Raw genomic sequence first — 26,316 nt, forward strand, 5'->3', positions numbered from 1 at the left:
TAGAGAAAACTCAGTATTTTATTAGGAAACAGCCATGCTTTAAATAAGAATTGTTTTTGGAATGCTTTGCTATACACCAGATGATCCAGGAAGCAGATGAGTCAGTCTGTAGGAGAGGTGAAGGGGGCTGTACTAAAGTTTCAACTTGTTTGCTGAAAGCCCTCTGTGTTTGTTCTGCTTCTTGGCTCCAATCTTGGCTCCTTTGAGCTCAGCTTTCACTTGATCTTGTAACTGGGAGAAAAAGGCCTTTGACGAGCGCAGGGTTTTGTCTTTCCCATCATCCTTTTAATAGTTAAAAACAAAATAGAGTTAGTTCAGTTTCAAAATACAAAATGCTGCATTTTCCTCCTTGCAATGTGGAGAATTACATTGGGAAAACAAAGGAGTGGAAAATACATACAGATTGTTCTACACAATGCTAGTTAGTACTAGGGTTTAGTAATATAAACAGGAGATTCCTGTATTCAGGGTACTGAGGCCTCAAGCAGTATCTAAAGGATTGGCTTTAGATACTGCTATCTAAAGGAGTAGATAGTAAAGGAGATAGCACAGTACATGATGGTTAAGAGAGAGGCTTTATGTAAGAATGAGAAGGTATGGAGAGAGGTGCAATGCCATTTGGGCAAGTGAACAGATTCAAGGATTAGAGATAAAACAACAAATGCTGGAAATACACAACAGATCAAAAAGGGTAGGTTAGCGTTTTAGGTGGGCTCTTTATACAAGGACCGCACCATAACATTAACCTATCTTTTCTCACTCAGATGCTGACAGACCTGCTGAGTATTTTCTAATAAGGGCAGTATTTTTCTGAAACTACACAGACTTTGATGAGGAATGAGTGCGAGTTAAATGACACCTATGAGGAGAGTGTCTGTTCGAAATTGCACTGCAGTATGTGAAAGGAAGTTGGACTGAACATTATGCAAAAGAAACATTTGCTGCGAGTTTATTCAGTTGCTCCTTGCTCTGAACAGGAACAATGACACTCAGGGTAATTTACTGCCACAAGGAGCAATCATTCAGAGCAAATAAAACATTGTAACATTAATTTCATCTCTCCTTCTCCAGTTAATGAGAGACAAATTAAAGAGCCTCAATACACTGCCAGCCTGCTCCTTGATATTAATCGCCATATGTTAACACTCACCTTCAGCAGTATAGCCTTTCCTTCCTGGGTCAGTTTCCTCACTTTCTCAGCATTCTTTTCCTTCACTTGTTTATTGCTCAGCCTCACATTCAGCTTCTCCAACGTTTTCTGACGTGTCTCCTTCTCCCTCAATCGGAGACGCTTCAGTTTCTTCTTCTTCCTTCTCTCCCGCTTCTTGTCTGTTGCTGTCTTTTCTGTGTCTCCCTGGAGGTCCCCAGCTCGGCTCTTTTCCTGTAATTACCAGCCCAATCAGCCCTGCTCAGATACCAACTGCAGGTCTCGCATCTCATTCAACACAATAATAAACTAGCGTTCATACAATGCAGCCTCTTCAGCTGCCCATCATCGCACCCTTCCCCAATACAGCCTCACAGACTACAGCATAGCCAATCGAATGTGTTGAATCTCAACCACGAGGGGCCTCATAGCCGAGCCAAATCCTGATCCTGCTCTCACACCAAGTGGGCATGCTTGCTTTCCAACATTGTGTCACCAGCACGAACAGGAGCAGGGCTCCAAGCTCAGGTTCCTTCTCTAAAACCAATAGCTCAAAGGCTGATGTAGCACCCCTGCCACAGCTAGTATCAGTTAACTCAAGGATGGCTGGGCTCAGGGCCACTCTGGGCTGGGCACTGCGGGGCTCAGGGCCACTCTGGGCTGGGCACTGCGGGGCTCAGGGCCACTCTAGGGAGGGGCTTTGTGCTGTGTGTCTTTACATTACCTTTTTCTTTAGTCTCTTACCTGGACCTCTTCTGGCGCCAGTAGAGTTGCATCGCTGACATTTACTGGTGCCACCTCCTCCATACTGATGGACGGCAGGTTAGAGACCACCTTCACTTCAGGTACAGGCTGGCAAAAAAAATAAGTATTGTTACAAGCTCACCCTTGATTACCAAGAAAGTTTAAGCAATCCTTCCCCCATCACCCTGGCTCACTGCCAGTTCCGTGCCCCGCTTAAGCCTCATGGGGTGAGGTGCTTACAGTGACCCGTCCTCCAGATTCTGCAGGTGCTAGATATTGAATTCTGCACAGCACAAAGATCACAGAGTCAGAGTGCTATGGGCTGCAGGAATAAACCTGGCCTTAGGGTAAGTGTGTACAGAGTCACAAACTGACTGCACCCAAACAGCAAGTAGTCATCTACATAAATAGCAAAGTTAAAATGTCAAAGGAAACATTGAGCATTTGAATTGTAGAGTTTCAGGTTTTGGTGCCAAAATCTGAATATTCAATTCTCCTCCTACACTGAGGGTTTATATTACCAGATTGAGCTACAGATTTCTCTTCTCTTCTGAAGACCCGCACTCTCATTGGCTATCGTAACCACAGGCATTGCTCACATGGTACCACATCGAAGTGGCTATTTGTCATGTGTGAGCCTATATTGTGAGATATCCAACCATGGGAGCATCACAGCAGAATATGATCCCATTCTCAATGGATGTTCAGAACAAACATTTTCCAGCAAGGGTCACAGTCCAGTCATGCGGAGCAGGAATTCGAGGTGATTTTCCCCTTTCCAGGAGTGCTAAGGCACAGTGTGCTTCTCCTCTGGCTGCACGCAGCTGAAATCTGCTAACTCAGCACAATCCAAAAATTGTGTGTGGATCTTGCTGATCTGTATCGCTCCAGCAGCCAGCCAGCTCCAGTCAGACAGAATATCATACACCAAGCAATGCAGCAAGGGTAATTAGCCTGGAAGTCGACTACAGCTGCACTCTTGCCGTGGCAGGGTCTGCTCAGTCTCTGATGTTACACTGCTTTGTTTACTCACTGGGTTGGGTGTGAACTGTAAGTTGGAGAGTGCATCCAGTTGGAGGAAAAGGGAATCCATCATCTTCTGGATCTCTGTGTGCTGAAGGTTTTCCTCCACTTCAGACTTCTGCTGCAATAATAAAAGTTGAGTTAAAAACCTGACATGGTTACAGCCACCTGTTACCTCATATACCCCATATGACCATAGCCTGTAATCTCGCACTCCGACTCACAGCAACTGCAATTTATCAACTACAACTTAATTCTTCTAAAAATCACATTACTGTCAAAAAAGCAACTATTCACATTCAAAGAACAAGAACAAAGAACAGTACAGCACAGGAACAGGCTATTCGGCCCTCCAAGCCTGCGCCGATCTTGATGCCTGCCTAAACTAAAACCTTCTGCACTTCCGGGGTCCGCATCCCTCTATTCCCTTCCCATTCATGTATTTGTCAAGATGCCTCTTAAACGTCTCTATGGTACCTGCTTCCACCACCTCCCCCGGCAACAAATTCCAGGCACTCACCACCCTCTGTGTAAAGAACTTGCCTCGCACATCCCCTCAAAACTTTGCCCCTCACACCTTAAACCTATGTCCCCGAGTAACTGACTCTTACACCCTGGGAAAAAGCTTCTGACTATCCACTCTGTTCATGCCGCTCATAACTTCGTAAACCTCTATCATGCCGCCCCCCACCTCCGTCGTTCCAGTGAAAACAATCCGAGTTTATCCAACCTCTCCTCATAGCTAATGCCCTCCAGACCAGGCAACATCCTGGTAAACCTCTTCTGTACCCTCTCCAAAGCCTCCACGTCCTTCCGGTAGTGTGGCGACCAGAATTGCACGCAATATTCGAAGTGTGGCCTAACTAAAGTTCTGTACAGCTGCAGCATGACTTGCCAATTTTTATACTCTATGCCACGACCGATGAAGGCAAGCATGCCGTATGCCTTCTTGACTACCTTATCCACGTGTTGCCACTTTCAGTGACCTGTGGATCTGTACGCCCAGATCTCTCTGCCTGTCAATACTCCTAAGGGTTCTGCCATTTACTGTGTACTTCCCACCTGCATTAGACCTTCCAAAATGCATTACCTCACATTTGTCCAGATTAAACTCCATCTGCCATTTCTCCGCCCAAGTCTCCAACCCATCTATATCCTGCTGTATCCTCTGACAATCCTCATCACTATCCGCAACTCCACCAACCTTTGTGTCGTCCGCAAACTTACTAATCAGACCAGCTACATTTTGCTCCAAATCATTTATATATACTACAAACAGCAAAGGTCCCAGCACTGTTCCCTGCGGAACACAACTAGTCACATCCCTCCATTCAGAAAAGCACCCTTCCACTGATACCCTCTGTCTTCCATGACCGAGCCAGTTCTGTATCCATCTTGCCAGCTCACCTCTGATCCCATGTGACTTCACCTTTTGTATCAGTCTGCCATGCGGGACCTTGTCAAAGGCTTTACTGAAGTCCATATAGACAACATCCGCCGCCCTTCCCTCATCACTTCCTCAAAAAACTCAATCAAATTAGTGAGACACGAACTCCCCTTCACAAAACCATGCTGCCTCTCGCTAATAAGTCCATTTGTTTCCAAATGGAAGTAAATCCTGTCCCGAAGAATCCTCTCTAATAATTTTCCCTGCCACTGATGTAAGGCTCACCGGCCTATAATTTCCTGGATTATCCTTGCTACCATTCTTAAACAAAGGAACATTGGTTATTCTCCAGTCCTCTGGGACCTCACCTGCAGCCAATGAGGATGCAAAGATTTCTGTCAAGGCCCCAGCAATTTCTTCCCTTGCCTCCCTCAGTATTCTGGGGTAGATCCCATCAGGCCCTGGGGACTTATCTACCTTAATGCTTTGCAAGACACACAACACCTCCTCCTTTCTGATAATGAGATGACTGAGACTATCTACACTCCCTTCCCTAGGAATCCTCACCAATCTTTCTGCTTGATACAATTGCTTTAATATTTGCCAATTATCTCCTTTCTTGAAGGTGCTGACTCTCACTGGGATACAGTTCCTGAAGGTGCTGACTCTCACTGGGATACAGTTCCTGAAGGTGCTGACTCTCACTGGGATACAGTTCCTGAAGGTGCTGACTCTCACTGGGATACAGTTCCTGAAGGTGCTGACTCTCACTGGGATACAGTTCCTGAAGGTGCTGACTCTCACTGGGATACAGTTCCTGAAGGTGCTGACTCTCACTGGGATACAGTTCCTGAAGGTGCTGACTCTCACTGGGATACAGTTCCTGAAGGTGCTGACTCTCACTGGGATACAGTTCCTGAAGGTGCTGACTCTCACTGGGATACAGTTCCTGAAGGTGCTGACTCTCACTGGGATACAGTTCCTGAAGGTGCTGACTCTCACTGGGATACAGTTCCTGAAGGTGCTGACTCTCACTGGGATACAGTTCCTGAAGGTGCTGACTCTCACTGGGATACAGTTCCTGAAGGTGCTGACTCTCACTGGGATACAGTTCCTGAAGGTGTTGACTCTCACTGGGGGACAGTTCCTGAAGGTGCTGACTCTCACTGGGGGACAGTTCCTGAAGGTGCTGACTCTCACTGGGGGACAGTTCCTGAAGGTGCTGACTCTCACTGGGGGACAGTTCCTGAAGGTGCTGACTCTCACTGGGAGACAGTTGCTGAAGGTGCTGACTCTCACTGGGAGACAGTTGCTGAAGGTGCTGACTCTCACTGGGAGACAGTTGCTGAAGGTGCTGACTCTCACTGGGAGACAGTTGCTGAAGGTGCTGACTCTCACTGGGAGACAGTTGCTGAAGGTGCTGACTCTCACTGGGAGACAGTTCCTGAAGGTGCTGACTCTCACTGGGAGACAGTTCCTGAAGGTGCTGACTCTCACTGGGAGACAGTTCCTGAAGGTGCTGACTCTCACTGGGAGACAGTTCCTGAAGGTGCTGACTCTCACTGGGAGACAGTTCCTGAAGGTGCTGACTCTCACTGGGAGACAGTTCCTGAAGGTGCTGACTCTCACTGGGAGACAGTTCCTGAAGGTGCTGACTCTCACTGGGAGACAGTTCCTGAAGGTGCTGACTCTCACTGGGAGACAGTTCCTGAAGGTGCTGACTCTCACTGGGAGACAGTTCCTGAAGGTGCTGACTCTCACTGGGGGACAGTCCTTGAAGGTGCTGACTCTCACTGGGATACAGTTGCACATGGAATAGCTCCAGCCTGCTACCACACCCAAATGCTCATCTAATGTGTGAGGCCAGTTAGTGAGTGTTGCCAGACCATTTAACTGTGCAAGGCCTCACTGCTGAGCCAGATCCTGGTCTGGTTTCCTGTGTCTAGCTTAGGTGTTGAAACTGTAGCACTTCCACTCAGATCAATCAATCCCTTGTTCAAAATTATTTAAACCCAAAGGTGTTTGTGCCTCCCGAGATTACCTAAGCTTATTACCTGAGTTTGCTTTACATATTCCTGCTCATACATTTCCGCCAGACTCAGCTTGCTTTTCTGATGGTCTAAGGTGAGTCGCTTTTTGTATTCAAAGATCTCTTCTTTTGGTTTTTCCTTACGTACGACGTCATCCCAGGCCTGTAATGCAGAGCACACCATGCTTATCCATCAACAACTGATCAATGTGCATCCTTTAGTGGCTGCAATCCACAGAACTTACAAAACAGAAATGGTGCAGAGAAACAGTCTCATTCCACAGATTGCAACATGGCTGTGGACGAGTTGAAAGGAACCTTGTGGAAAATCCACTATTTAAAGTGGTGTAAACATATCAATACTGAACATTCACCTCACCAAATCCTGGTTGAAACAAGAAATGCTGGACATACATCAATCCCGCAAAGTGAAGAGGCAATGAACACTCGGGATGGCCAGCCCTCATCACAGCTTCATCTCCAGGCCAAACTGGTCCAGCCACTGCCCGCGCTCCTTCCTTTCTACCCTACGCTGCTGACTGACGCACTATATCCGTTCCAGCATTCTGTGTTATTTCTGTTGGGTGGAAAGTTATTTTATCCCAGGAGGGAACATTCAGCTCTTGTCACATGAGTCAAAGTTAGGCTTTTCTTAGGATCTGATTTTCCGCAGTTCCATTTTCCTTCTTTCTTGTCCTATCTTCAACTACAGCAATTAGAATATTATATTAAATCTTGTGCCGATCAAAGCATTCACCTTCTGATAACTGAGAAACTTCCTCCACCCTGGCACATTGGCTTATCGAAACATCTACTGACCAATGGAAATTATTGACATCTGTTTGCCTCATCTATCCCATTTAACATTTTGAACTGCTCTATGAAACTCACTACTTATTTCTTTGCTCTTCCATATGAAATGGAGTGATATTCTCAATCTAATTACACAAATACACCTCCCAGATCCCAGGGGTGAGAATGATCTTTTTTAATCAGGGATAGCAGTAATTCATGCACACACTTCATTATAAATTTTATATATACATGAATCATTAATCCCACTCCAACAACCCCACTATCTTCCACTCTTTACAATATCTTCATTTTCCACTCCATCATCTGCACTTTATTTTTGTGTTTTTCACACTTCATTCTACTTTAGGTTAAGAATCTATTTTCCTACTGTTTTTATGTTTAAATGAAATCACACTGTAGCTGTAGCACTCCAGTGGGTGAAACGTGTGAATACACCACTTGGCAAGCACAAGCTGCCCATGCAATTAGGCACCAATGCACAGTTAGAATATTCCAAGCCATCAGTTGCTAGACATACCAGGCTATGTGGCCCAAGCCATTAGGTGGGAGATTTTCTTGAGTAACTTATTTCACAGCCTTCTTGGTGTCAGCCTTTACCAATGTTTAAATCATTCACCACCTACCACCCATCCCCGTTGAGAATGCTCTCGTCAATAAACTGGCCTGTGTAGGTCAGAGATGGAGGTGCCAGTGCAGGTTTTACAGTCTTCACTCTCTCACTGATTGTCACAGCAACTCAAAGATTCAGTAGAGAGTGTCTGTGTGAAATCAGATTTACGGTACAAATTATGGCTGGATCATACAGCCTCCTTTCTATCAATCAGCTGTGCACACTGGCAAGCATGGGAAGTTTCTAGAAAGGAATTTATTTTTTTCAACCTTCCTGAAATATTATGGACCTCCTGCTAGGAGGAAGTGACAATGAGGCAGGCGGTGGAGAGACCCTAGACTCAGCCAAAGTGGTTCTGGTCAATCTACCAGGAGATATTCTAGAGTGTTACACTCTTCCTCACACAGTGCGAACCCAAACTAAATGTTAGTTGAAACCTTGACTCTGTTTGTCTCCCAGTTTAAATTCAAGTACTGCAGCTACTAGACTAATATTTAAAACACGAGACCATCTACAAATTACACTTAATTAGATTCTTCCATTTATTTTAAAACTCTTGACCCTTTATAAATAAGCTGGTCCAGGATTAATGATGGAGTCTTCCACTGACCTGGTCTTTAATCCTTTGGATAATAACATCCTCCAGTTGAAGTGTTGTCTCTTCAGTGATAACAGGAGCTGAGAACAGAGATCAGAAATTAGCACAACCTCAATAGAAAGCAAACTATAACACAGCTTAATGTTTCAGGTCGATGATCTTTCATCAGAATTATGAACTCTGATGAAAGGTCACAGATCTGAAACAACTCTTGTTTTTGACTGCACAGATCCTGCCTGACCTGCTGAGAGTTTCCAGCATTTTCTGTTTTTATTTCAGAGTTCCAGCATCTGCAGTATTTTGCTTTTCTACAACACTGATTATTGCTTTGCTAGTAAACGCACTGTCATACCAGACATACCAAAAATACACTGCTGTCTGAATGAGTGATCAGTGCCCATCCTCCACCCCTGTTGCAATGTGAGTGTGTGGAGGCAAGACTTACCCTTCCTGACTGCATGGTCAAACAGGAGGTCCTCCTCCAGCAGGCTGTTCTCTGGTCGCTTCTGGGCACTGACCTCTCCCAGGAGCTGCCAAGGCTTCTGCTCCAAGGCAGATTTCTCCAGCTGCTGGATTTGTGCATTCAGCTATAGGAAACAAAACACATTGCTGGTTATCTGCCGAATTACATTATATAGAAATTACAAACTGGACACCAGCCATTCGACCCAACCAGCCCATGTTGGTCCGTACTCTCCACACAAAGTGTATTCTAATCCCATGTTACCATCTTGTCCCTTCACCCACTGATCCAACCTATTTCTAAACAGTGGCATGGTCTCTGCTTCTCTCACTTAACCCCACAACTTCTCAAGCCGGAGTAAATATTTTTCTTCTGCTCTCTGTCCTAGTACTTTTACATTTAATCTTACACGTATATCACTCAATCACAGAGAATTCCGTCCAATCCCTTCATTATTTTAAACACGTTTCTTAACTTCTGTAATTAAATCAGCTCTAATTTTTCAAGAGCAAAATACTGCAGATGCCGGAAATCTGAAATTACAAAAAATGCTGGAAATGCCCAGCAGGTGAGACAGCATCTGCGGAGAAACACCTAATTTTTCACATCTTTCTTGTATAAAGACTTCTAACTCCACTCCTCACCCCCTCCCCCCACAAATTTAAATTTCTCATCCTCATATTTAAATCTCTTCCAGTTGTTCCCCTCCCTAATTCTGTAATCTTCTCAGTCATACACCAACCCCCACACCACCACCACAAATCATCCAATCCTCCGTCAGTCCCAAATGTTTCCCCCACTCCCATCACCCCACTATTGGCAGCCGTAGCTTCAGCCATTAAGGCTCTAAGCTTTGCAATTCCCTCTAAATCTCTTCATCTGCAAGACCCTCCTTAAAACTCATCTCTGACCAAGCCTTTGGTCATCTCCCCAATAACTCCTTTGTGGACTCAACACCTATATTTTGTTTTACATCCTGGGGAAGTGTTTTGGACTTTTTTTAGTTGCAGGTTGTGGTAGCCATCGTGGTCTGTGCCTGAATTAATTGTAATTCCAATAATCACCTTATTTTGGCGTTTTTCAAAGGCCGATTTTGTCTCTTCTGGCTGCTTTCCTCCTATCACATCGGCCAATTCCTCCCCGTCACTATCATCTAACAGCTTAAAGCTGACTTTCTTATGGGGTCTCTTGGTGTCTTGGCCTCTCTTGGACTCCTCCAACTCCTCCTGGTCTCTGGGTCACAGAAAGGAAACCAAATTAATACAACACAGAAATACAGGATCTATACTCTGTGTAAAAAGAATGTATTTATATTCAGCTTGTACTTATGCTATTCATTGCTAATTAAGCATGATACCACAAATCAAATTCTTACAGATTACCAGGTAGGGTGTGTGACACAGATCTATTTTTGGAGCACTGTTTCTTATAATTCTTTCAACAGCTTCTGCAGGTCTCCATTGACAATGGTTCTGAGGACCTGGTCCCTGTGAATCTAGTGGCCCAGACACCATCCTATCGCTGATCTCAGTCAGAGCATTTGTTGGGCTTCTACATCTGGTCTCAATGCCCTGACTATTTGTACACAAATAAATAGCTTCAGGGATGCAGGTACATATCATTAAAAAAGCCAGAGCAGATGTAAAAGGAGAACAGTTAAGGCCAGTGGGATGCTGGGCTTCATCATAAGGTACACAATATAAAACCAAGGCAGTACTGTGGCGTAAACAATCCTCTCTGGAGTATGGTGTCTGGAAAAAGTCCAGCGCCCCAACAGTCACCTGGGAGTTGGAGAGGCAAACATTGGGAGCTCCTTGGAATTAGCGCGCTGAGTTTGAAAAAAATCCATGACGTCACAGCAAAGTCGTAAGCTGATTGATTGGTGAGTATCTAGTGTAAGTGCCAAGCTCTTTACAAACAGACACATTCACTACTTTTAGGAAAGGTGGGTTAATAATTGGATTATAGAAAAAAAGGTAAAAGTTTTTTTTTGAAATCTTATGTTATTTATTTATTTTTTATTTAGAGATACAGCACTGAAACAGGCCCTTTGGCCCACCGAGTCTGTGCCGACCAACAACCACCCATTTATACTAATCCTACATTAACCCCATATTCTCTACCACATCCCCACCATTCTCCTACCACCTACCTACACTAGGGGCAATTTACAATGGCCAATTTACCCATCAACCTGCAAGTCTTTGGCTGTGGGAGGAAACTGGAGCACCCGGCAGAAACCCACGCAGACACAGGGAGAACTTGCAAACTCCACACAGGCAGTACGCACAACTGAACCCGGGTCGCTGGAGCTGTGAGGCTGTGGTGCTAACCACTGCGCCACCTTATACACACAGAAGGAGCTGCTTGGTGAGTAATTTTACATTCTACTTTCTAGTCTCCAGTTTAAAGTAAATAATCTGAAAGCAAGCTTAAGGCATAGCAGGACAGCTCGGCTAAGTGGAATGCCCATCTTGGGACATGTGGGGAGCCATGAATGCTTCACGTGGTCTAGACGATCACATGTGCAGGACGTGTCTTCAGCTGCAAAAACTTGAGCTCCGCGTTTTGGAACTCGAGCGGAGGTTGGAGTCACTGTGGTGCATCCACGAAGCTGAAAACTATGTGGCTAGCATGTTTAACAAAGTGGTCTCACCGCAGATTAAGAGCATGCAGCCGGAGAGGGAATGGGTGACTGCTAGGCAACCTAGAAAGACCAGGCAAGTAGTGCAAGAGTCCTCTGAGTCTAACTCACTAACAAGTTTTCTATTTTGGATACTGGTGAGGGTGATGGTCTGTCAGAGGAATGTAGCCAGAGCCAAGTTTTCACCACCACAAGTGGCTCAGCTGCACAGGAGGGGTGGAAGGGGAGGGGTGGAAGGGGAGGGGTGGAAGGGGAGGGGTGGAAGGGGAGGGGTGGAAGGGGAGGGGTGGAAGGGGAGGGGTGGAAGGGGAGGGGTGGAAGGGGAGGGGTGGAAGGGGAGGGGTGGAAGGGGAGGGGTGGAAGGGGAGGGGTGGAAGGGGAGGGGTGGAAGGGGAGGGGTGGAAGGGGAGGGGTGGAAGGGGAGGGGTGGAAGGGGAGGGGTGGAAGGGGAGTAGAGGTAGGCAATTCGATAGGAGAACAGGCAGGCATTTCTGTGGCCACAGACATGACTCCAGGATGGTATGTTGCCTCGCTGGTGCCAGGGTCAGGGATGTCATGGAGTGGCTACAGGACACTTTTCAGGGGAGGGTGACCAGCCAGAAGTCATGGTCCTCATTGGCACCAATGGCATAGGTAGAAAGAGGGATAAGATCCTGAAAGCAGAATTTAAGGAGCTAGGAAGGAGGTTGAATAGCAGGACATCCAAGGCAGTAATCTCAGGATTACTCCCAGTACCACATGCTAGTGAGTATAGAAATAGGAAGATTGAGCGAATGAACACATGGCTGGAAAAATGGTGTAGGAAGGAGAGCTTTAGATTCCTGGGGCATTGGGACTGGTTCTGGGGCAGGTAGGACCTGTACAAGATGGACGGGTTACACATTAACAGGACCAGGACTAATATCCTCTTGGGAAGATTTCCTTGTGCTGTCGGGGAGGGTTTAAACTAGCTTGTCAGGGGGTTGGGAACCTGCGAGGGAATTCAGATAGAAGAAAAACAAAGCTGGTTATGGGAAGTAGAAAAGCTGTGAATGAAAGTGGAAAGCAGCAGAAACAAATGCTAGAACCAACCAGGGTCAAAATACAGAATAGTGTTAAAAAGGCAGAATTAAAGGCACTCTGTCTGAATGCACACAGCATTCACAACAAAGTAGGTGAGTTGATGGCACGAGTATGATTGAATTGCCATTACGGAGACGTGGCTGCAGGGTGACCAAGACTGGGAACGGAATATTAAAGGATATTCGACATTAAGGAAGGACAGGCAAAAAGGAAAAGGAGATGGGGTAGTGCTGATAATAAGGGGATGGGATCAGTGCATTAGTGAGAGAGGATCTTCGATCGGAAGGACAGGATGTAGAATCTGTTTGGGTGGAGCTAAGAAACAACAAGGGACAAAAAGTATTGGTAGGAGTGGTTTACAGGCCACCAAACAGTAGTGGTAATGTAGGCCATGGTATAAATTAGGAAATTAGAAGTGCATGTAGCAAAGGCAATGCAGTAATCATGGATGACTTCAACCTACATATAGACTGGGTAAATCTAAAAAGCACCAATGCTGTAGAAGAATAATTCTTGGAATGTGTCTGATGGTTTTCTGGAGCAATATGTTGAGGAACCAACTAGGGAACAGGCTATTTTGGATCTAGTATTATGCAATGAGAAAGGGCTAATTAATAATCTGGTGGCAAAAGAACGTTTAGGGAAAAGTAACCATAGTATGATCGAATTTTCCATTAAGTTTGAAAAAGATGTAGTTCAATCCAAAACTAGGGTCTTAAATCTAAACAAGAGCAATTATGAAGTTATGAGGAGAAAGTTGGCTGTGGTGGATTGGACAAATTCATGAAAAAGTTTGACGGTAGATATGCAAGGGCTAGTATTTAAAGAATTAATGCATGGTTTTCAAAAAAAATACATTCCTTTAAGGCAAAAGAACCCAATAGGGAAAGCGAGTCAGCTGTGGCTAACAAAGGAAGTTAAAGATAGTATTAGTTCAAAGTTACCAAAAAAAGTTGTAAGCCGGAGGATTGGGAGAATTTTAGAATCCAGCAAAGGAGGACCAAGAAATTGATAGAGAAATAGAATATAAATGTAAACTAGCAAGATATATAAATACAGATTGTAAAAGCTTCTATAGATGTGTAAAAAGGAAAAAAATTGGCAAAGACAAATGTGGGTCCATTACAGGAAGAGACAGGAGAATTTATAATGGAAAATAGAGAAATGGCAGAGAAGCTAAATAATTACTTTGTGTCTCTTCAAGGAGAAAGATTCAAGTCTCCCTGAAATAATTGAGATCCAAGGTCTAGTGAGAATGAGGAACTGAAAGAAACTAGGATTAGTAAAAAAGTAGTATTGGAGAAATTAATGGGGCTGAAAGTTGACAAATCCCCGGGACCCAATGATCTTCACCCTAGTGTTGAAACAGATGGCTACAGAGATAATGGATGCATTGGTGATTATCTTTCAAAATTCTATAAATTCTGCAATGGTGCCTGCAGATTGGAAGGTTTTAAATGTAACCCCACTGTTTAAGAAAGGAGGGAGAGAGAAAACTGGAAACTACAGTCGGTAGTAGGGAAAGTACTAGAATCTATTATAAAGGATGTGACTACTGAACACTTAGAAAATAATGGTCTAATTGGGCAGCGTTAACATGGATTTAAGAAGGGGAAATCATGTTTGACAAACTTGTTAGAGTTTTTTTGAGGATGTTCCTAGCAGAATGGATAAGGGGGAACCAGTGGATGTGGCCTATTTGGACTTTCAGAGGCTTTTGATAAAGTCCCACATAGGAGGTTACTAAGCAAAATTAAAGCGCATGGGATCGGGGGTAATGTACTAGCATGGACTGAGGATTGGCTAACAGGCAGAAAACAGAGAGTAGGGATAAATAGGTCATTCTCAGGTTGGCAGGCTGTGACCAGTGGGGTAACATAAGGATCAGTGCTTGGGCCCCAGCTGTTCACAATCTATATCGATGATTTGGATGTGGGATCCAAGTGTAATATTTCCAAGTTTGTGGATGACACGGGGACAAAGGGCTGAATGGCCTACTCCTGCTCCTATGTTCCCATATGTGGAACAAGGGAAATGGGCAAACTTGGGTTATTTCCCAAGTGATGAAAGGTGGGGGGGGCGGGGAGCGGTGATCCGATTGAGGGGTTTTAAATTCCACCTGTCATCCACTGTCAAATAGTCGGCCAACACTCACCATCTCCAAGAGATGGTCCAAGACAGGAACAGTCACTTGAACTATCAGAGGGGCGTCAGTGACTCTTCAGCTGGATCCTGCACCAATGTCTTAGCGAGGGCGGAGAAAATGGAGAAATCAACTTCAGAAAACATACTCATCAATTTCTTCCTCAAATTCTTTTGGCTCAGGTTCCCGTTCTGTCTCATCACTTTCATTCTCCTCATCGCCATCTTCTACCACAGGTTCCTCACCCTCAACTGGGTCGAAGAAATCTTTGTACTGCAGGTTCCTGGAACTCTTAGTCTGACAAATAGGAAACAAAATTCAAATATGGAAAAACATTATTCCAGAGTTCCTTACACTGAGCTCACGTCACACAGCATCACTGGGTACAGCGACCCTCCATCATCACTTACTCCCACAGAAAGGACAGGCAACCAAGCTGTTCTCACACCTTCACCAATTAGGTGTACAGACTGTGACAAGCAGGTGTACAGGGACCAGCCAATGGCTGACCGATCCCCATGTTTCAAGGGGGAGATGTGCCTGATCTCAGCAATGATTAGAGAGGTGGAATGCAGAGCCACAATACCCTGCCAGGAGTATAGGCAGTGCCTGTTTGCTCAGAGGAAAAGAATGCACAATGTGTGTGCTGAGAGGTTTAGAGGGAAGAGTCTGAGACACAAGGGTCTGTATAGTTTAACTATCTGACTATGTGCACTCCCACCCTACCTCTCCAATCTACACCACTGATATTTATTGAAGGGATTACACTCTCGCTGTTACACCTTTCTCCAGTGCCCTTGTGATTCAGATATGTGTGGGGGTGGGGGGGTGGTGAGTGAGTGAGAGCAAGTGAAAGCAAGAAAAAAAATGATGAAATGTCTCTGGACTAATCCAGATGTCTTCAAACTGAACCAGAGAACCCTACAGGTGTAGATTCCTGTCGGCACGGTGTCTCCGTAGGGACGTTCCCCACTTAGCCAAGTCCAGAGAGTCAGGTTGACAGGAAGAGCTGAGGAACTCAAGGGCCCTGCTGCAGTTTAACCAACTGAATCCACACACCTTATTAACAGTATTATCTGCAGCCTAGTGGGAGAATCCCGATCCTAGCAACAGTTCAATCCGTCTAGGTCACAATACAATGACTTCAAAAGGAAATTGGATGGCCACTTGAAGGAAATAAATGTACAGGGCTATGGGGTTTCAGCAGGGGAGTGGGACTGACTGGATAGCTCTGTGGAGAGCTGGCATGGACTCGAAGGGCCGAATAGCCTCCTTCTGTGCCATATATGACTCTAATAGCAACGAAGTCCCAGAGTACTGTGGATCTACAAGCTTCAGATTACAGACACTAGGGGATTGACTTAGTTCCTTCTCAACATGTCATCTAGGAGCCACCTTGATCCTATGTAGATCACTGCAGAACTCCCTCCTTCACACCAGCAGTATAGCCACCAACTGGCAAGCAGAGGTTTCTTCCCTTTGCAGGTTCTGAGATTTCTTTACAAGCATAAAATGTGAGTGCATTTCACTGTGCGGCCCAGAGTCCAAGCCCACATTAAGCCCCATGGAATGGTGGAATCACCAGCAGCAGCTGCCTCTCTATAACCCAGCTATGGGGGTCACTGGATATATGAGTGTGTGCTCACGTTCACACCTCCAGGTAATGCACCCCAGTTTCCAGATCAGCTATATGATTGAAATCTGCTTCCAGTGTGGGCGAAGGGAGAAATGCAGAGACAGCTGCAGGACCAGACAGGAAAATGTTTTTGTCTATAAGCAGCATCATGGTGGATCAGCTAGTGGTAGTTCATTAAAAATCTTTACTTCAGTTCCCTCCAAAGGGGTCAGCAGTAAAATGCATGGTCTGGTGTGGTACTGAGCGAAGCTGCCCAGTGTGTTGAATAATCTCAGTTTCAAGAATGGCAAGGGGTAGAATTTCCCCTGCGGCCTTGGGCTAGAGAGAGGAAAACAAATCAATTAGGCTCTCTGATCCTGGTCACACTGCAGTGAGTGTTTGGACATAGGGTGAAGACTGTATTGCCTCCCACAATCCAATAGCTCGTCGATACTCACTGCATCAAACCTAATTTTTTATTCGTTCATGGGATGTGGGCGCTGCAGTGAGCTCCCTTCTTGAACCCCCGTAGTACTTGGGGTGTAGGTACACCCACAGTGCTGTTAGGAAGGGAGTTCCAGAATTTTGACCCAGTGACAGTGAAGGAACGGCGATATAGTTCCCAATCAGGATGGTGTGTGGCTTGGAGGGGAACTTGCAAGTGGTGGCTTTCACATGCATCCACTGCCCTTTGTCCTTCTAGGTGGTGGAGGTCGCAGGTTTGGACAGTGCTGTCGAAGGAGCCTTGGTGAGTTGCTGCAGTGCATCTTGTAGCTGGTACACACTGCTGCCACTGTGCATTGGTGGTGAAGGGCGTGAATGTTGAAGGTGGTGCATGGCGTATCAATCAAGCAGGATTCTTTGTCCTGGATGGTGTCGAGCTTCCTGAGTGTTGTTGGAGTTGCACTCATCCAGGCAAGTGGAGAGTATTCCATCACACTCCTCACTTGTGCCTTGTAGATGGTGGACAGGCCCTGGGGAGGCAGGAGGTGAGTTAGTCACTGCCGAATTCCCAGCCTCTGACCTGCTCTTGTCGCTACAGTATTTACATGGCTGCTCAAGTTTCTTTTTATTAGTTTAGAGATACAGCACTGAAACAGGACCTTCGGCCCACCGAGTCTGTGCCGACCATCAACCACCCATTTATACTAATCCCATATTCCTACCACAATCCCCACCTGTCCCTATATTCCCTACTACCTACCTATACTAGGGGCAATTTATAATGGCCAATTTACCTATCAACCTGCAAGTCTTTGGCATGTGGGATGAAACCGGAGCACCCGGAGGAAACCCACGCAGACACAGGGAGAACTTGCAAACTCCACACAGGCAGTACCCAGAATTGAACCCGGGTCGCTGGAGCTGTGAGGCTGCGGTGCTAACCACTGCGCCACTGTGCCGCCCTGGTCAATGGTAACCCCTAGGATGAAGATAGTGGGGCATTCAGCAATGGTAATGCCATTGAACATTAAAGTCCCTCTTGTTGGAGATGGTCATTGCCTGGCACTCGTTTGGTACGAATGTGACTTGCCACTTATCAGCCCTAGCCTGGATATTGTCCAGGTCTTGTTGCATATGGACATGGGCTGCTTCAGTATCTGAGGAGTTACAAATGGTGTGAACATTGTGCAATCATCAGCAAACATCCCCACTTCTGACCTTATGATGGAGGGAAGGTCATTGATGAAGCAGCTGAAGATGGTTGGGCCTAGGACACTACCCTGAGGAACTCGTGCAGTGATGTCCTGGGAGTGAGATGAATGACCTCCAACAACTACAACCATTTTCTTTTGTGCTAGGTATGACTCCAGCCAGCAGAGTTTTCCCCGATTCCCATTGACTCCAGTTTTGCTAGGGCTCCTTGATGCCATACTCGGTCAAGGGCAGTCACTCTCACCTCTAGAATTCAGCTCTTTTGTCCATGTTTGGACCAAGGCTGTAACAAGGTCAGGAGCTGAGTGGCCCTGGTGGAACCCAAACCGAGCATCAGTGAGCAGGTTACTGCTGAGTAATTGCTGCTTGATAGCATCGTCAATGACACCTTCCATTAATTTGCTGATAATCGAGAGTAGACTGCTAGGGCGGTAATTGGCTGCGTTTTGTGTACAGGACATACCTGGGCAATTTTCTACAATGCTGGGTAGATGCCAGTGTTGTAGCTGTACTGTAATAGCTTGGCTAGAGGCGTGGCTAGTTCTGGAGCACCAGTCTTCAGTCCTATTGCCGGAATGTTGTCAGGGCCCATAGCCTTTGCAGTATCCAGTGCCTTCAGCCATTTCTTGATATCACGCGGAGTGAATTGGATTGGCTGAAGACTGGCATCTGTGATGCTGGGGACCTCAGGAGGAGGCCGAAATGGATCATCAACTCGGCACTTCTGGCTGAAGGTGGATGCAAACGCTTCAGCCTTATCTTTTGCACTGACGTGCTGGGCTACCCTATTGTTGAGGAAGGGGATATTTGTGGAGCCATTTCCTCCTGTTAGTTGTTTAATTGTCCACCACCATTCACGACTGGATGTGGCTGGACTGCAGAGCTTAGATCTGCTCCATTGGTTGTGGGATCGCTTAGCTCTGGTCTATCGCATATTGCTTACGCTGTTTGGCATGCAAGTAGTCTTGTGTTGTAACTTCACCAGGCTGACACCTCATTTTTAGGTATGCCTGGTGCTACTTCTGGCATGCCCTCCTGCACCCTTCATTGAACCAGAGTTGGTCCCCCGGCTTGATGGTAATGGTAGAGTGGGGGATATGCCGGGCTATGAGGTTAAAGATTGTAGTTGAATACAATTCTGCTGCTGCTGATGGCCCACAGCACCTCAATGGATACCCAGTTTTGAGTTGCTAGATCTGTTCAAAATCTATCCCATTTAGCACGGCAGTAGTGCCACACAATACGATGGTAGGTATCCTCAATGGGAAGACGGGACTTCGTCTCCACAAGGACTGTGCGGTGGTCACTCCTACCAATAATGTCATGGACAGATGCATCTGTGATAGGTAGATTGGTGAGGACGAGGTCAAGTAGGATTTTTCCCTCTTGTTGGTTCCCTCACCACCTGCCGCAGACCGAGTCCAGCAGAATATCGTCAGGACCCAGAGGCTTTGCAGTATCCAGTGCCTTAAGTTGTTTCTTGATATCACGCAGAGTGAATCAAATTGGCTGAAGTCCGGCATCTGTGATGCTGGGGACTCCAGGAGGAGGCCGAGATGGATCATTAACTCTGCACTCTGGCTGAAGATTGTTGCAAATGCTTCAGCCTTATCTTTTGCACTGATGTGCTGGGCTCCCTCATCATTGAGGATGAGGATATTTGTGGAGCCACCTCCTCCAGTTAGTTGTTTAATTGTCCATCAGCATTCACAGCTGGATGTGACAGGACTGCAGAGCTTAGAATCTGAACCGTTGGTTATGGGATCTCTTAGCTCTGTCTATCGCATGTTGCTTGCGCAGTTTGGCACGCAAGTAGTCCTGGGATGTAGCTTCTCCAGGTTGACACCTCATTTTGAGGTGTGCCTGGTGCTACTCCTGGCATGCCCTCCTGCACTCTTCATTGAATCAGGGTTGGTCTCCTGGCTTGATGGTAATGGGAGAGTGGGGAATATGCCAGGCTATGATGTTACAGATTGTGGTTGAGTACAATTCTGCTGCTGATGGCCCACAGTGCTTCACAGATGCCTAGTTCTGCATTGCTAGATCTGTTTGAAATCTATCCCATTTAGAATGGTGATCGTGTCACACATCATGATGGAGGGTATCTTCAATATGAAGGTGGGACTTCGTCTCCATAAGGATTGTGGGGTGGTCATTCCTACCAATACTGTCATGGACAGATGCATCTGCGGCAGTTAGATTGGTGAGGACGAGGTCAAATATGTTTTTCCTTCTTACTGGTTCCCTTACCACCTGCCACATAGCAGTCCAGCAGCTATGTCCTTCAGGACTCGGCCAGCTTGGTCAGTAGTGGTGCTACCGAGCCACTCTTGGTGATGGACATTTATGTCCCCCACCCAGTGTATATTCTGCGCCCTTGCCACCCTCATTGCTTCTTCCAAGTGGAGTTCAACATGGAGAAGTACTGATTCATCAGCTGAGGGAGAGGTGGTGGTGGCAATAGGTGGTAATCAGCAGGAGGTTTCCTTGCTCATGTTGAAGCCATGAGACTTCATGGGGGCCGGAGTCAATGTTGAGAACTCCCAGGGCAACTCCCTCCCGACTGTATACCACTGTGCTGCCACCTCTGCTGGTGGGACAGAACATAGCCAGGGATGGTGATAGTGGTGTCTGGGGCATTGTCTGTAAGGTATGATTCCGTGAGTATGACTTGGACAGGCTGTTGCTTGACTAGTCTGTGGGACAGCTCTCCCAACTTTGGCACAAGTTGCCAAATGTTAGTAAGGAAGACATGCAGTGTCAACAAGGCTGGGTTTGCTGTTGTCGTTTACGGTGCCGAGCTCGATGCCGGGTGATGTCTGGTTTCATTCCTTTTGTACCTAAAGAATGGCCATTAAATGAATGCATCGCAGACTGACAAGCATCCATGAAACCATACCATAGCAGCACTTGGCACTATCAGGGAGCAGAGCTGAATACTGTTGGAAGATTATTACCTTTCTCTTGCTCTTTGTTTTCATGACAAGTTCTTCATCTTCTGAAGGAATATCTTCAAAATAATCTATTTCATCATCATTCTTCTGCTGCTCTTCTTTCTCAGCTTTCTCCAAAAAGACTTCCATTTCTGAAAGTCTAAAAAATTTATCGTCTAGTTCGGAGCTGGTGGCAAATCTTGAACTCCTTCCCTGGGCTTTAGTCCTTTTCTCAACTTCATCAATGTCAAAGTTGAGGTCAGAGTCTTCATCGCTAAGCTTTTCAGTTTGAATATGTTTTCCATTTCCTGTCTGCGTTTTTAGCTCTTCCTGCTCCCCATCACTGCCCTCCTTTATCTCACTATCCTCTTCTATTGAATTGTTTTCAAACTCTCCCTCAGAAGCCTCAATGTCCACCTCTTCTGTTTCAATCAGCCTGATAAGAGGGTCTTGAAGAAAAAAAGGCACTGTCTCTTCGAAATAGTTTAAGACCAAATTGTTCTGCAGTTCAATCTCCTGCCAGATCTGCTCCTCATCAAACTGTTCTATGACTAACGCTTTCAGCGGACTTCCAACAACAGCATCTGCCTCTTGCACCTTCTGTAAATCATACAGCTCCTTAGTGAGAAGAGTGAACTCTGATGCCAAGCCATCCTGTACACTAGGAGAGAGAGAGGGGAACAGGGTTAATCCACAATCTCAGCCACAAACAGCAGCCGATGATCTACTTATTATAAATTACATTACAGGATTTCCATTACCCCACCCACCAATTTTCTCCTTAAGATGTTGACTCCTGTGGTTCGATGAGGAAATTTGTTTGGGTCAGTCCCACAACAGACTGTGCCCTCCCGGTCAGTATAACTCAGATCCACACCAGACTGTGCACACCCGGTCAGGAGAACTCAGTCCCACACCAGACCAACCCTCCCGGTCAGAAAAACTCAGTTCCACACCAGACGGTGCCCTCCCGGTCAGTATAACTCAGTTCCACACCAGACGGTGCCCTCCCGGTCAGTATAACTCAGTTCCACACCAGACGGTGCCCTCCCGGTCAGTATAACTCAGTTCCACACCAGACGGTGCCCTCCCGGTCAGTATAACTCAGTTCCACACCAGACGGTGCCCTCCCGGTCAGTATAACTCAGTTCCACACCAGACGGTGCCCTCCCGGTCAGTATAACTCAGTTCCACACCAGACGGTGCCCTCCCGGTCAGTATAACTCAGTTCCACACCAGACGGTGCTCTCCCGGTCAGAAAAACTCAGTTCCACACCAGACGGTGCCCTCCCGGTCAGTATAACTCAGTTCCACACCAGACGGTGCCCTCCCGGTCAGTATAACTCAGTTCCACACCAGACGGTGCCCTCCCGGTCAGTATAACTCAGTTCCACACCAGACGGTGCCCTCCCGGTCAGTATAACTCAGTTCCACACCAGACGGTGCCCTCCCGGTCAGTATAACTCAGTTCCACACCAGACGGTGCCCTCCCGGTCAGTATAACTCAGTTCCACACCAGACCAACCCTCCCGGTCAGAATAACTCAGTTCCACACCAGACCAACCCTCCCGGTCACTATAACTCAGTTCCACACCAGACTGTGCCCTCCCGGTCAGTATAACTCAGTTCCACACCAGACGGTGCACTCCCGGTCAGTATAACTCAGTTCCACACCAGACGGTGCCCTCCCGGTCAGTATAACTCAGTTCCACACCAGACTGTGCCCTCCCAGTCAGTATAACTCAGTTCCACACCAGACGGTGCCCTCCCGGTCAGTATAACTCAGTTCCACACCAGAACAACCCTACCGGTCAGTATAACTCAGTTCCACACCAGACCAACCCTCCCGGTCAGTATAACTCAGTTCCACACCAGACTGTGCCCTCCCGGTCAGTATAACTCAGTTCCACACCAGACGGTGCACTCCCGGTCAGTATACCTCAGTTCCACACCAGACTGTGCACTCCCGGTCAGTATAACTCAGTTCCACACCAGACTGTGCCCTCCCGGTCAGTATAACTCAGTTGCACACCAGACGGTGCACTCCCGGTCAGTATAACTCAGTTCCACACCAGACGGTGCACTCCCGGTCAGTATACCTCGGTTCCACACCAGACTGTGCACTCCCGGTCAGTATAACTCAGTTGCACACCAGACGGTGCACTCCCGGTCAGTATAACTCAGTTCCACACCAGACGGTGCCCTCCCGGTCAGTATAACTCAGTTCCACACCAGACTGTGCCCTCCCGGTCAGTATAACTCAGTTCCACACCAGACGGTGCCCTCCCGGTCAGTATAACTCAGTTCCACACCAGACGGTGCCCTCCCGGTCAGTATAACTCAGTTCCACACCAGACTGTGCCCTCCCGGTCAGTATAACTCAGTTCCACACCAGACTGTGCCCTCCCGGTCAGTATAACTCAGTTCCACACCAGAACAACCCTACCGGTCAGTATAACTCAGTTCCACACCAGACCAACCCTCCCGGTCAGTATAACTCAGTTCCACACCAGACTGTGCCCTCCCGGTCAGTATAACTCAGTTCCACACCAGACGGTGCCCTCCCGGTCAGTATAACTCAGTTCCACACCAGAACAACCCTACCGGTCAGTATAACTCAGTTCCACACCAGACCAACCCTCCCGGTCAGTATAACTCAGTTCCACACCAGACTGTGCCCTCCCGGTCAGTATAACTCAGTTCCACACCAGACGGTGCACTCCCGGTCAGTATACCTCAGTTCCACACCAGACTGTGCACTCCCGGTCAGTATAACTCAGTTCCACACCAGACTGTGCCCTCCCGGTCAGTATAACTCAGTTGCACACCAGACGGTGCACTCCCGGTCAGTATAACTCAGTTCCACACCAGACGGTGCACTCCCGGTCAGTATACCTCGGTTCCACACCAGACTGTGCACTCCCGGTCAGTATAACTCAGTTGCACACCAGACGGTGCACTCCCGGTCAGTATAACTCAGTTCCACACCAGACGGTGCCCTCCCGGTCAGTATAACTCAGTTCCACACCAGACTGTGCCCTCCCGGTCAGTATAACTCAGTTCCACACCAGACGGTGCCCTCCCGGTCAGTATAACTCAGTTCCACACCAGACGGTGCCCTCCCGGTCAGTATAACTCAGTTCCACACCAGACTGTGCCCTCCCGGTCAGTATAACTCAGTTCCACACCAGACTGTGCCCTCCCGGTCAGTATAACTCAGTTCCACACCAGACTGTGCCCTCCCGGTCAGTATAACTCAGTTCCACACCAGACTGTGCACTCCCGGTCAGTATAACTCAGTTCCACACCAGACTGTGCCCTCCCGGTCAGTATAACTCAGTTCCACACCAGACTGTGCCCTCCCGGTCAGTATAACTCAGTTCCACACCAGACTGTGCACTCCCGGTCAGTATAACTCAGTTCCACACCAGACTGTGCCCTCCCGGTCAGTATAACTCAGTTCCACACCAGACTGTGCCCTCCCGGTCAGTATAACTCAGTTCCACACCAGACTGTGCACTCCCGGTCAGTATAACTCAGTTCCACACCAGACTGTGCACTCCCGGTCAGTATAACTCAGTTCCACACCAGACTGTGCCCTCCCGGTCAGTATAACTCAGTTCCACACCAGACTGTGCACTCCCGGTCAGTATAACTCAGTTCCACACCAGACTGTGCACTCCCGGTCAGTATAACTCAGTTCCACACCAGACTGTGCACTCCCGGTCAGTATAACTCAGTTCCACACCAGACTGTGCACTCCCGGTCAGTATAACTCAGTTCCACACCAGACTGTGCACTCCCGGTCAGTATAACTCAGTTCCACACCAGACTGTGCCCTCCCGGTCAGTATAACTCAGTTCCACACCAGACTGTGCCCCCCCGGTCAGTATAACTCAGTTCCACACCAGACTGTGCCCTCCCGGTCAGTATAACTCAGTTCCACACCAGACTGTGCCCTCCCGGTCAGTATAACTCAGTTCCACACCAGACTGTGCCCTCCCGGTCAGTATAACTCAGTTCCACACCAGACTGTGCCCTCCCGGTCAGTATAACTCAGTTCCACACCAGACTGTGCACTCCCGGTCAGTATAACTCAGTTCCACACCAGACTGTGCCCTCCCGGTCAGTATAACTCAGTTCCACACCAGACTGTGCCCTCCCGGTCAGTATAACTCAGTTCCACACCAGACTGTGCCCTCCCGGTCAGTATAACTCAGTTCCACACCAGACTGTGCACTCCCGGTCAGTATAACTCAGTTCCACACCAGACTGTGCACTCCCGGTCAGTATAACTCAGTTCCACACCAGACTGTGCACTCCCGGTCAGTATAACTCAGTTCCACACCAGACTGTGCACTCCCGGTCAGTATAACTCAGTTCCACACCAGACTGTGCACTCCCGGTCAGTATAACTCAGTTCCACACCAGACTGTGCACTCCCGGTCAGTATAACTCAGTTCCACACCAGACTGTGCACTCCCGGTCAGTATAACTCAGTTCCACACCAGACTGTGCACTCCCGGTCAGTATAACTCAGTTCCACACCAGACTGTGCACTCCCGGTCAGTATAACTCAGTTCCACACCAGACTGTGCACTCCCGGTCAGTATAACTCAGTTCCACACCAGACTGTGCCCTCCCAGTCAGTATAACTCAGTTCCACACCAGACGGTGCACTCCCAGTCAGTATAACTCAGTTCCACACCAGACTGTGCACTCCCGGTCAGTATAACTCAGTTCCACACCAGACTGTGCCCTCCCAGTCAGTATAACTCAGTTCCACACCAGACGGTGCACTCCCGGTCAGTATAACTCAGTTCCACACCAGACTGTGCACTCCCGGTCAGTATAACTCAGTTCCACACCAGACTGTGCCCTCCCAGTCAGTATAACTCAGTTCCACACCAGACGGTGCACTCCCGGTCAGTATAACTCAGTTCCACACCAGACTGTGCACTCCCGGTCAGTATAACTCAGTTCCACACCAGACTGTGCACTCCCGGTCAGTATAACTCAGTTCCACACCAGACTGTGCACTCCCGGTCAGTATAACTCAGTTCCACACCAGACTGTGCCCTCCCGGTCAGTATAACTCAGTTCCACACCAGACTGTGCACTCCCGGTCAGTATAACTCAGTTCCACACCAGACTGTGCACTCCCGGTCAGTATAACTCAGTTCCACACCAGACTGTGCACTCCCGGTCAGTATAACTCAGTTCCACACCAGACTGTGCACTCCCGGTCAGTATAACTCAGTTCCACAGGGCATTTCACTAGATTCCCGCGGACACTCTGTTTCCCGAGTCGCGGTTACCTGAGAAGGAGTTCAGGCCGCTCCACCGCGCTCTGCAGCCGCCGCACACACTCAGTCAGTGCGGCCATCTTCCCGCCCGGAGTAACAGTGAGACCGTCCCCGGAACACTTACCCCGCGGCCCCGGGTT

General features: G+C 47.5%; 1 protein-coding gene across 2 annotated transcripts; it reads right to left on the reverse strand.

Moving 5' to 3' along the window:
* mphosph10 (M-phase phosphoprotein 10 (U3 small nucleolar ribonucleoprotein)) lies at positions 1 to 26,258 on the reverse strand. 2 transcript variants are annotated; one of them, XM_068015176.1, is made up of 11 exons: positions 26,189 to 26,258; positions 20,895 to 21,531; positions 14,815 to 14,963; positions 9,882 to 10,050; positions 8,800 to 8,941; positions 8,367 to 8,434; positions 6,356 to 6,493; positions 2,925 to 3,032; positions 1,892 to 1,999; positions 1,151 to 1,381; positions 1 to 282 (listed from the first exon to the last, which is right to left on the reverse strand). In XM_068015176.1, exons 1-11 carry the CDS (start codon positions 26,254 to 26,256, stop codon positions 133 to 135), a joined length of 1,968 nt encoding a protein of 655 aa, XP_067871277.1. In that variant the 5' UTR covers positions 26,257 to 26,258; the 3' UTR covers positions 1 to 132. The 2 variants fall into 2 exon arrangements, with proteins under 2 accessions (XP_067871277.1, XP_067871276.1); XM_068015175.1 differs by having other exon boundaries at positions 2,925 to 3,035.
* Positions 26,259 to 26,316: the final 58 nt, after the last annotated feature.

The sequence above is a fragment of the Heterodontus francisci genome, chromosome 35, assembly GCF_036365525.1.
Source record: "Heterodontus francisci isolate sHetFra1 chromosome 35, sHetFra1.hap1, whole genome shotgun sequence".
Lineage (NCBI taxonomy): Eukaryota > Metazoa > Chordata > Chondrichthyes > Heterodontiformes > Heterodontidae > Heterodontus > Heterodontus francisci.

Excerpts from the sequence above, each read along its gene's own strand:
- mphosph10 (XM_068015175.1), bottom strand. The coding sequence starts at position 26,256 with ATGGCCGCACTGACTGAGTGTGTGCGGCGGCTGCAGAGCGCGGTGGAG. Across the intron at positions 10,051-14,814 it reads TTTGAGGAAGAAATTGATGA|AGACCAGGAGGAGTTGGAGG; the intron begins GTATGTTTTCTG and ends TCTGTGACCCAG. Across the intron at positions 8,942-9,881 it reads TTGAAAAACGCCAAAATAAG|CTGAATGCACAAATCCAGCA; the intron begins GTGATTATTGGA and ends TGTTTCCTATAG.